This window comes from Phyllobates terribilis, unplaced genomic scaffold (genome assembly GCF_046119375.1).
Source record: "Phyllobates terribilis strain yellow unplaced genomic scaffold, ASM4611937v1 Scaffold_4__5_contigs__length_816908805, whole genome shotgun sequence".
In the NCBI taxonomy this organism is placed as follows: Eukaryota; Metazoa; Chordata; class Amphibia; order Anura; family Dendrobatidae; genus Phyllobates; species Phyllobates terribilis.
This window is the reverse complement of record NW_027362764.1, coordinates 379,834,458-379,846,736: the sequence shown is the minus strand read 5'-3', so window position 1 is coordinate 379,846,736 and position 12,279 is coordinate 379,834,458. Positions and strand designations below refer to the sequence as shown.

General features: G+C 45.3%; 1 protein-coding gene across 4 annotated transcripts in view; it reads right to left on the bottom strand.

Annotated features, from left to right (window-relative positions):
- Window positions 1-481: 481 nt before the first annotated feature.
- Window positions 482-12,279, bottom strand: part of EPB41L4B (erythrocyte membrane protein band 4.1 like 4B) — a 1,171,543-nt gene continuing 1,159,745 nt past the window's right edge. For 3 of the 4 annotated variants that reach the window (XM_073678479.1, XM_073678478.1, XM_073678481.1), the window contains one exon: window positions 482-1,252. In XM_073678479.1, the coding sequence (XP_073534580.1) occupies window positions 1,183-1,252 (70 nt within the window). In that variant the 3' untranslated portion in view covers window positions 482-1,182. The remainder of the gene's footprint in view (window positions 1,253-12,279) is intronic. The other variant, XM_073678482.1, reaches the window with a different exon arrangement.

Sequence of the window (12,279 nt, the reverse complement as noted above, 5' to 3'; positions counted from 1 at the left end):
TGGTTTGGGGTGAGCTGGACCGCAGAGTGAAGGCTAAAGGGCCAACAAGTGCTAAGCATCTCTGGGAACTCCTTCAAGATTGTTGGAAGACCATTTCCGGTGACTACCTCTTGAAGCTCATGAAGAGAATGCCAAGAGTGTGCAAAGCAGTCATCAAAGCAAAAGGTGGCTACTGTGAAGAACCTAGAATATAAGACATATTTTCAGTTGTTTCACACTTTTTTGTTCAGTATATAATTCCACATGTGTTAATTCATAGTTTTGATGCCTTCAGTGTGAATGTACAATTTTCATAGTCATGAAAATACAGAAAAATCTTTAAATGAAGCGTGTCCAAACTTTTGGTCTGTACTGTATGTGTATATATATATATATATATATATATATATATATATATATATATATATATATATAATTGGTGTCGTGTTTGATACTTATTTCACCCCCTGTATGTGAAACATTTATGTGGTTATACCTGATTAAAAAAAATGGCTGCAACAAGCAAGATATCTAACAAATTACTGATAGATTTCCTCACAGGTCTATATGAATTATACTGGACTGATGACATGTCAGCTACCTGCACATGACTAAGGTAGCCAATGACTGGCTTAGTATCTATGTGCTGTCCATACTACCATAACCTCTGAGTCTAGAATTCCCTACAGTGGTTACATGAGGACTTAAGGACAGCTAGTAAAGATTGGTGGACACTGTGGCACAGCAGCACTAGATTGTTGGGGGATTTACCAGAGATCTATTTCTTTTTTGTAGTTTTATCACATACTGAATTTTGTGCCCATTTTTTAATGAATATATTTTAGGTTGAATGACAAAAGTCTTCACCACTGCATCATTCACTGTACATCTCTTGAGAAATGTTACAGGACATCCTTATTTAAAAATATTAAGCTGTGTAGTATAATAAAATGTATCATTTCAGCTATTAAAATAGAATGTAGAATGTTAATCTACTAAATTATATACAAAATCCAATCAGTATACAAGATAAAACAGTATTTTTTTCTTTTTACATGCAGTAAGATTCCTTCATCTGTCACTAGTTTTGGCCCATTATTTCCAATGCAGTAGGATCTATCCATCTGCTTAAGAACACAGTGGAATGCTAGGCAGAAGGCACTAAACAGGCCCCAGGTCCAGGAGTTTGAGGAACATAACAATTTACAGCTCTGTCATCAAAAGTCGTTTCATCATCTTCTCTCTTTCAAGTTCTCGTCTCAGACCTTCAGAGCTAGAAACAGAAAAAAAGGATATGTGTATAACATTAAAAAAGAACATCTACCAAGCTGTCTATGTCCATAATACAGTATATATTCTATTAAACTTCCAATCTCAAGAAGGAAGAGTCATGGAATTATAGAGATCACAGGACTGATTGACATGTTAATAATATGTAAATGGTGAAAAATAAAAACAAGATGTTTGAAAACCTTTTTATTCAGTATAGGTGTTACATGCAGAAATATATGCACTTACACGCCTTAGCATGCTTCAATGAGGTTATTAATTGTTGTCTGAAGAATGTTCTGCCACTTTGAATGCTTTTGGTTAAGCAAATCATCAAGATCCCCTGCTGGCAGCTTCTTTAATAAGTACCCACCAATGATATCTTAGATGTGCTCTATGGGAAACAAGTCCAGAGATTCTGCAGGCCATAGTAGTCTCTTTAGACTCTGCAGTCTGCTCATAGTAGTACCAGCAACTTGCAGCCTTGCATTTTAATGTTGAAAAACAGCTCTTGGGAGACTTTGAAAAAATTGCAGTGCTACTGGTTTCAAAATCTATCCATAATATACTGAAATAGTGAAATTGGACATCATATACCAAGTCTAAGACATCTGTGTCTACATAAACCATAAGTAGTCATTTCTGATACAAGCCAGATATTAAGCTGCAGGTGTTCCATCACATTACCATTCTCAAAGGCTTTCATTGTGCAGCTGAAGATGGCAATGGAGGTTGGAATGGATATCTATCCTTTTCAGAGATGAGTCCCATATTTGTCTTGAATGGAATGATAGCCAGAGATTGGTCTGGAGACCATGTTGGCAACATCATGAAGAGGCCTTCTAGAGTGAGCACTACACTGATCTTACTCTAGGGATTATGGCATGTAGTGACAATTTACGGTAGCCGGATCCTTCTAGCCTTTATTCCAGGTACACAAACAGCTCAGTGTCACATTGAAATGGTTGTTAAACCAATGGTACAGCCATTTCTCCAAGGTGTCCCAGGAGTCGTTCTTCAACAATCTCAGGCCATTTTATGCTTCAGCTCCTGTGAGTAGTCAGCGTGGCCTAAATTGCTACCATGGCCAGCCAGCAGCATCTTTGGACTTGTGACCCATTGAGCACATGTGGGAACTCATTTTTTGGCAATTGTAAAGGGAGCTGCAAGTACGTATGTGTATTTCTGTGTATGGCGCACATACTTGATACTGAAGAAATCATGAATTAGTGTGGGGGAAGGGCAGTGCAGCTTAGTTTAACTGTGTCATGCTGTACACTGTCTTTTCAGAGATATGTCAGTAATAACAATTATGGCTGTTGTGCTCAGGCAACTTGTATTGGCTCTGCAATTAGATCAGGGCTGTAATTATGTCTTACACAGGAGTAACCAGCCTGCTCTGGATTACTCATATGTTAGATATAATGACACCCTGCTTTTCTCTTACTGCGAGTGAGTAAAGTTTGAGCACAACAGGGAAAAATGTGATCCTGACACTTTGAGCTCTCAGATCCAGACAGACAGTGTGAGGGGAAGAGCAGCACAGCAGAGGTGACCATGCTATGAGAGGAGGAGAGCTGATAGAAGAGTTTGTAATGTGACACAACTAAACTCAGCTGCATTGCCCCTCCCCCCACAATGACTCGTGCAGGAGTTTTAACCAGGAGATCAGAGCTATATTATCTCACACACTTTGAAATCTGTTTTAAGCTATTTTGGGCATATTCTTTCCTGCTTTTGATTGGTCAACATTATACTGGGAGAAGAAGTTCATGCCCCCAGAAAAACTAACTGATAACACCCACATAGACTTAACAAAAATTAACTCTTAAAAGGTCAAATACTTTGATTGCTAATATCTAAACAATGGAGAGGCGAAATTAAAATAAATAAATCAAAAATGTATTCTGCTCTGCGGCTACTATTACATTATATGGATATTTCAACATGAAACATTTGGTGAAAGATCCTCTTTAATGGCATGAATAGTGCCTCATAATACCTAGCATTAAAGAATTTGCCTCTATGTATTTGCCTACAAACTACTTTATATGACGTTTTGCATATATGCATTGTAGTTCCTTAATTTTGTATGTATAATATGTAAAGCCCATTTATATACTGCAAAATCCACTTTAATGGAAAATGTCTTTGTTTTTAATGCACATCATTATCTTTAAGGTTACTTAAACTGCTACATATTAATACTAGTGTTGAGCGAGCATGCTCGACACTGCTCGGTACTCGCCCGAGCATCACGCTACTTGGGATGTTCGGCGAGCACCGAGCATTTCCGGGTTACTCGGGCGGGAGCTCGGGTCTCCGCCCTGCATGTTTGGCGCTCTTTACAGAGCCAATGAGCATGCAGGGATTGTCAGCCAGTCACTGTAATGCTGCAGTCATGTTGTTTGTGGGCATTACAGTGATTGGCTGGCCGCACAGCGTCACCTCGAGTATTTAAAACCGTGTGCCGCCATCTTGGACACAGTCGCTCCGGATCAGACAGTGTAGGGACAGCGCTGCTGATTTAGGGAGAGATATATCCTGCGAAATAGTTAGTGTAGGGTCTGTAAAGGCTGCCAGATCAAACAAACAGTCCTTCTCAGGACTAATATCCATCCCAGATATCAGGCAGGCAGGCATGCTGTATAGGAGACGCAGTGGTTATACCAGCAAACGCTGCATTACAGTCCTGTGTGCTCCTGTTGCTGAAATTGCTGGACTTAGCTCCAGGTCTCGGGGGCCAGGAAAACTCCTTTTTCTTTCATCTAAATCCTCTTTTTTTTTCCTCCTTCACACTGTACAAATACCCATCTTATTAACCTTTTGGTGTCCCTCCCCCCCTTCCCCAAAACAAAAGTGTGTCTCTGATTTTTCAGACACAAATATATCTGTTGAAAATAGTCTGGTGTAGGCTAGAGAAATAGAAGTGTGGTTTTGCAGTTCCACGGTTCAAACCTCTGTATTATCCACTTTTGGGCCGTTTGTATCTAAAAAAACAGTTTGAGTGTGTCGCTCACTGTTCAGTCGCAAATATATATATTTAAAAAAGTCTGGTATACACCAGTAAATTATAACTGTGGTTTTGCTGTTCCACGGTAAAAAATCTCTATTATCCTGCTTTTGGCATTTTTTGCTGTAAAAAAAAAATAATAGTGTCTCCTGATTGTTCAGACACAAATATATCTGTTGAAAATAGTCTGGTGCAGGCCCGAGAAATACAAGTGTGGTTTTGCAGTTCCACGCTTCAAATCTCTGTATTATCCTGCTTTTTTACATTTTTTGCCGTAAAGAAAAACAGTAGTGTCTCCTGATTGTTTAGACTCAAATATATCTGTTGAAAATAGTCTGGTGTAGGCCCGAGAAATACAAATGTGGTTTTGCAGTTCCACGGGTCAAACCTCTGTATTATCCTGCCTTTTTGCATTTTTTGCCGTAAAGAAAAACAGTAGTGTCTCCTGATTGTTCAGACACAAATATATCTGTTGAAAATAGTCTGGTGTAGGCCCGAGAAATACAAATGTGGTTTTGCAGTTCCACGGGTCAAACCTCTGTATTATCCTGCCTTTTTGCATTTTTTGCCGTAAAGAAAAACAGTAGTGTCTCCTGATTGTTCAGACACAAATATATCTGTTGAAAATAGTCTGGTGTAGGCCCGAGAAATACAAATGTGGTTTTGCAGTTCCATGGGTCAAATCTCTGTATTATCCTGCTTTTTTGCATTTTTTGCCGTAAAGAAAAACAGTAGTGTCTCCTGATTGTTCAGACACAAATATACTGTATCTGTTGAAAATAGTCTGGTGTAGGCCCGAGAAATACAAGTGTGGTTTTGCAGTTCCACGGGTCAAATCTCTGCATTATCCTGCTATTTTGCTGTAAAGAAAAACAGTAGTGTCTCCTGATTGTTCAGACACAAATATATCTGTTGAAAATAGTCTGATGTAGGCCCGAGAAATACAAGTGTGGTTTTGCAGTTCCACGGGTCAAACCTCTGTATTATCCACTTTTGGGCCATTTTTACCTAAAAAAAACAGTTTGAGTGTGTTGCTCACTGTTCAGTTGCAAATATATCTATTTAAAATTTTCTGGTATACCACAGTAAACAATAACTGTGGTTTTGCCATTCCACGGTAAAAAATCTCTATTATTCAACTTTTGGTATTTTTTCCGTAAAGAAAAACAGTAATAGTTTCTCCCTGATTGTTCAGATTGTTTAAAAGAGTCGGGTGTAGGCCAGAGAAATAGAACTGTGGTTTTCCTCTTCCACGGTTCTAATCTACTTTTTATTACCGTTTTTCCATTGATAGTGCGAGTGTAAGCTATTTTACTTCCTTTACAATGGGCAAGGTGCGTGGCAAGGGAACTGGACTTTCTGGTGATGGTGCGTGCAGAGGACGGGGCCGTGGCCAAGGTGAAAATGTGCCACAACCAACAGCCACATCTTCTCGCTCCCACTTCTTGACCGAATTACTAGGGAAGCACAGAACAACACCAGTATTGCGAACTGATCAGTGTGAACAGGTTATTAATTGGATAGCAGATAATACTTCCAGTTACCTGGGCACCACCACCTCCGGCCTGTCTTCCACACGGTCAACTCTTAGTAGCCGTGAGTCTCGACCGCATACTCCTCCTCACCCTGATGCTCCTTCCTCCCACCATGCCGAGTGTCGTCAGACAGCAACTGATCCCACTCTTGGACACTCTGAAGAGCTGTTCACTGGTCCATTTCCAGATTTGTGCCCTCGCTCCGCTTGAAGTGGTGGAAGAGGAGATCCCATGTAGCGATGCCCAAATATTTGAACAGCCACGGCCACAGGAAGTCGACGCTGGCAATTTGTCACAAGAGGTGGACGATGACGAGACACAATTGCCAGGAAGTGAGGAGGAGGATCGTGGTGCGCAAGTGGAAGAGGAGGAGGTGGTGGATGATCTAGTAACTGACCCAACGTGGCAGGAGGACATGCAGAGCGAGGCCAGCAGCACACAGGGTGAGGGAGGCAGAGTACTCCAACAGGCAGGAAGAAGCAGTGTGGTGGCCGCACACAGAAGGCGGGCAACAGTTCCCCGTAACACTAACATGAGGGACGTTGCCAGTACAACCTGTAGGTCTTCCAGAGTCTGGAATTTTTTTAAAGACTCTGCTGATAACCCCAAAAAGGCCATTTGTACCACCTGCCATGCCAGCATCAGCAGGGGTGACAAAACTACCTGCCTGACCACCACCAGCATGATCAGGCACATGGCAGCAAAGCACCCGACTTTGTGGGGCGAACCCCAGGGTCCACGACCAGTGGCAGCGGGTGTCACCACTGCTTCTTCCGCTGTTGTGCGTGCAATAGAACCCCCTGTTGTGTGTGCAAGGCAATCCCCTGTCCATACTGCATGCAAAGATGCCCCCTCCTATCAGTCTTCACTTGTTATGGCAGTTTCTCAAGAAACAGCATAAACGTCCACGTCCATATCCCACCGCAGCGTTCAATTGTCCATATCCCAGACCTTTGAACGAAAGCGGAAATTCGCAGCTAACGCCCCACAGGCCACAGTCATAAATTCGCACATTTCACGACTGCTTGCGTTGGAAATGCTGCCTTTTAGGCTGGTGGAGACGGAATCCTTCCGCAAACTTATGGCGGTGGCCGTCCCTCGGTACTCGGTCCCCAGCCGACACTATTTTGCCCGGTGTGCCATCCCCGCACTACACAAGTACATGTCCCAAAACATCTGCCGTGCCCTCAACAACGCAGTTACTGGGAGAGTCCACCTGACAACGGACAAAGGACAAGTGCTTCTGGCCAGGGATGGTACATCTCCCTTACGGCACACTGGGTAAACATAGTGGAAGCCGGGACCCAGTCGGACCTTGGGACGGAACACATCCTCCCCACACTGAGGATTGCGGGCCCTATGTCAGTCAGAGTTGCCCCCACAGTGTACAGCTCCTGCGCATCATCCTCCTCCTCTTCGTCATATTCAGCCTCCATCTCAGAGACCACCACATCAGTTACAAGCTGGAAGCACTGCAGTACTGCCTCCGCCAAGCGGCAACAGGCTGTGCTGAAACTCATAAGCTTAGGTGATAAACCTCACACTGCTTGTGAGTTGTGGACAGCTGTGAAAGAGCAGGCAGATCTGTGGCTGAGACCGCTGAACCTACATCCAGGCATGGTCGTGTGTGACAATGGCCGTAACCTGGTGGCGGCTCTGAGGCGAGATCACACACGTACCATGCCTGGCTCATGTGCTTAACCTCGTGGTTCAGCGGTTTCTTAAATTGTACCCCGAGTTGCCAGATCTGCTCGTCAAAGTACGCCGCCTGTCAGCTCATTTTTGCAAGTCGGCTACAGCTTCCGCCGCCCTTGCTGTGTTGCAGCAGCGTTTGCAGCTTCCGTCACACTGACTAGTGGGTGATGTCCCCACACGTTGGAACTCTACCCTCCACATGTTGCAAAGGATTTGTGAGCAGAAGAGAGCAGTTGTGGAGTACCAGCTGCAACAAGGCCATCGATATTCAGGTCAGACTCCACACATAAGACCTCAGGAGTGGACCTGGATGTCTGACATATGTACCATCTTGACAAACTTTGAGGAGTCCACCAAGATGGTGAGTGGCGATGACGCCATCATTAGCGTCAGCATTCCACTTGTCTGTCTTTTGCAACGCTCTCTGCAGAGAATTAAAGAGGAGGCATTGCAGCCAGAGTATGATGAGATGGATCAAGAAGCAGTAGCGGTCGATTACACACAGCCCAGCCTCATCTCATCCCAACGTGCATTGGGGGACAATGAGGGAGAGGAGGAGGAGCAGGAGCTTGTATCATGCGCTGTAGACAGTAGTACCTGTACAACTGTCATACCGTCGGTTCAGCGTGGGTGGCCTGAGGACAGGGGGGAGGAGGAGAAGGAGGAGGAGGAGGAAGAGAGCATGGTCAGTCGTCATCTTGGTGAGAACACGGAAGTCTTGCCCATTACCAGTCTGGCACACATGTCTGACTGTATGTTACGCTGCCTGAACCATGACCATCGCGTTGTCAAAATGTTTGGTGACAGTCATTACTGGTTGGTGACACTTTTAGACCCCCACTACAAGGAGAACTTTCACTCTCTTATTCCTGAGGTGGAAAGGTCTACAAAAATGGGGCAGTACCAGAAGGCCCTTGCTGCAGAACTGTTAAAAAAAAATCCCATCTGAACACGCTAGCGGCAGAGGTCACAGTTCGTTGACCAACCAAGGCGTACAAGCGAGAGAGAGGCAACTCCAATCCAACAGAGACAGGGGAACACTGTCAACGTTCTGGGACAGTTTTCTGAGACCTGCCCAGCTTACAGGCCCTCTCACAAGGAGTGGAAAGTTTCAAAAGTTGGTGAGGGAGTACCTTGCCGACCGTACCAGCGTCCTCCTTGATTCTTCTGTGCCTTTTAATTATTGGGTATCCAAGCTGGACACTTGGAATGAACTCGCTCTGTACGCCTTGGAGGTCCTGGCCTGCCCTGCCCCTAGCGTGTTATCGGAGCGTGTTTTTAGTGCCGCTGGGCGAATTATAACTGATAAGCGCACTCGCCTGTCAACTGACAATGCTGACAAGTTGACCCTTATCAAAATAAACAAGGGCTGGATTGGGCCAGACTTCTCATCACCACCAAATGACAGCAAAGTAACAAAGTCAAATCCACTGTGTTATTTCGGGAGGTGTATTCACATGCACCGCTTCACACCCACACTTGGGTATACGCTTCCTCATTTCGGCTGTTTTATGTTCTTCTCCTTATCCTCAGCCTCCACCACCACTATAACACCAGGGTGACCGTGGTCCGTGTTGCCATTACTAAAAGTTCCTCCGTCCTTATTTTTGTCTGCTTTTGCTTGGAAGGCATAAGCAAAGACTGTGGGAGACCCACTCCCCAATAATGGGAATAATAATTTTAAGATGCTGTACTGTATGGCTCTTGTAAGGGGCATTAAAAGAGTCTTGTTAAGCTACTGCGACCTCCACCACTTTTCCAAGGGGCATTAAAACCGTCTTGTTAAGCTACTGTGACCTCCACTGTGACCTCCACCAATTTTCCGAGGGGCATTAAAACCGTCTTGTTAAGCTACTGTGACCTCCACCACTTTTCTGAGGGGCATTAAAAGCGTCTTGTTAAGCTACTGGGACCTCCACCACTTTTCTGAGGGGTATTAAAAGCGTCTTGTTAAGCTACTGGGACCTCCATCACTTTTCCGAGGGGCATTAAAACCGTCTTGTTAAGCTACTGGGACCTCCACGTCTCTTCTGAGGAGCACTAAAAGCGTCTTGTTAAGCTACTGTGACCTCCACCACTTTTCCGAGGGGCATTAAAAGCGTCTTGTTAAGCTACTGTGACCTCCACCACTTTTCTGAGGGGCATTAAAAGCGCCATGTTAAGCTACTGGGACCTCCACCACTTTTTCGAGGGGCATTAAAACCGTCTTGTTAAGCTACTGGGACCTCCACCACTTTTCCGAGGGGCATTAAAACCATCTTGTTAAGCTACTGGCACCTCCACGTCACTTCTGAGGGCATTAAAAGCGTCTTGTTAAACCACTCTGAACTCCACAGCTCTTCCAAGGGGCATTGAAATGTTGTTTTTAATTAACTCTAACCTCCACGACTCTTCGAACGGGCATTGCATTTCCTCCTAAGTTTTGGCAGCTTTTGCTTGGAAGGCATAAGCAAATACTATGGGAGACCCACTCCTCAATAATGGGAATAATGTTTATAATATGCTGTACTGCATAGCTCTTATAAGGGGCATTGCAAGTTCCTCCGTCCTAATTTTTGGCAGCTTTTGCTTGGAAGGTATAAGCAAAGACTATGGGAGACACACTCTCCAATAAGGGGAATAATGTTTGTAATATGCTGTACTGCATGGCTCTTGTAAGGGGCATTGCAAGTTCCTCCGTCCTAATTTTTGGCAGCTTTTGCTTGGAAGACATAAGCAAAGACTATGGGAGACACACTCCCCAATAATGGGAATAATGTTTGTAATATGCTGCACTGCATGGCTCTTGTAAGGGGCATTGCAAGTTCCTCTGTCCTAATTTTTGGCAGCTTTGCTTGGAAGGCATAAGCAAATACTATGGGAGACACACTCCCCAATAATGGGAATAATGTTTTTAAGATGCTGTACTGTATGGCTCTTGTAAGGGGCATTAAAACCATCTTGTTAAGCTACTGCGACCTCCACCACTTTTCCGAGGGGCATTAAAACCATCTTGTTAAGCTACTGTGACCTCCACGTCTCTTCAAAGGGGCATTAAAAGTGTCTTCTTAAGCCACTCTGAACTCCACAGCTCTTCCAAGGGGCATTGAAATGTTGTTTTTAACTACCTCTAACCTCCACGACTCTTCCAACGGGCATTGCATTTCCTCCTACTTTTAGTCAGCTTTTGCTTTTCAATGCAAAGGCGAAAACTAAGGGAGACCCACTGCCCAATAATGGGTAGAAGGTTTTTAGTACGCTGTAATCCACGTCTGTTTCAAGGGGCACTGCAGTTCCTCATAATTTTTGGAAAGCCTTCCATTTACTGCTTAGGCCAACAGTGTACAGGAGACCCAGTTGCTATAAATGGAAAAAATGGTTTAGTTAAGGCCCTCTGACCTCCATGTCATTTCCAAGGGGCATTGGAGTGCCTCAAAATTTTTGGTAGGCATTGCACTCACTGTATGCCCTATAACTGTGTAGTCTAACCGCTCCTTTTGTTACAGAAACATATCCTACAAGACATATGTGGTTGACTGGCCTGATATTGATGTGAATAGTCCCTGTTCCTCCTGCTCTTTCTCCTTTGCCACTACCTCATCCATCATTTATCACCTGAAGCTTTGTTTTAACGGGAGTCATAGAACTGGGATAGTAGCAGGAAAACATCCAGCAATCCTCGGAGGAGGTAGGATATGCGCTAAAACGCTGACCACCTCAGGCCTAGCCACTACTACATTGCGCTTGCATTCCAAGAAAACAAAGCAGATGCTAACTTCTATCATCATCATGCTCCTCACCTTGGCACTCTCAACTCCCCTGATGGAGAAGCCAGGGCCCACCGGAGGAGTCTGGTCCACTGGTGGGCTCGTCCAATGCTGCCCTAAAGCAGGCCGGGCTAAGAAAAGTGTGTGGGGGGAAGTTGACAGGAGAAATAGGGGCGGCTGGGGACCGTTTCTGGACACCCGGCTGCCCCCAGGCGGCTGGGGACCATGTGTGGACACCCGGCCGCGGGGCGGCTGGGGACCGAGTATGGACACCCGGCCGCCCCCTGGTGGCTGGGGACCGAGTGTGGACACCCGGCCGCTGGGCGGCTGGGGACTGAGTATGGATACCAGGCCGCCAACTCAGCCTTGACGTGGTGGCCAGATTCCCCCTCCACATGCCTAAAAGGCCCAATTTCAAGTGCAAGCAAGCAGTATGGTATTGCAGCCTGGGGGTGGGTGGGTGGTTGGCTGCATATTTGCGCTTGCATTGCAAGGAATGGGGGAGGTACAATTGAAGAGTGCCCTGGGACTAGAACTTGCACGGGGATAGTTGCAAGTCTGCATCTTCTGATGCGGCAAGGATGACTTCAGAAGGGCACACTTTTAGGCAGTGACCTGGGTGTCAGAGATGCTTCCAGGGGTCTTCCCCATGCTGTTCCCATGTCTTTTCAGCACTGTATGTGTAGCACCCTGAGGATTCGGCTGCTACAGGGGTATTGCACCTCAACCCAGAGGTGTGATATTCCACTCCCGGGTAAGGATGGAGTGTGGAACTGAGCTCGGTAGGCTGCATGCACTACACACATCCCATTTCCGAGGAGCAGACCGACGGTACTCCCACTTAGAAATGTGCAGGTACGACCGAGTCTGTTCCTGGCTGGAGTGGGAGGGGGGTGGAACATCCCAAGTAGTGTAGGGGCAGATAGGGGGAGCAGCCTGGGTAAAGATAGGAGCTCATTGGGTGCTGGTCACCTGAGCTCACACATAGAGGGTGTATATAAGGTGGGCACCATCAAAGAACAGGGTCAGTCTGTCATCCTTT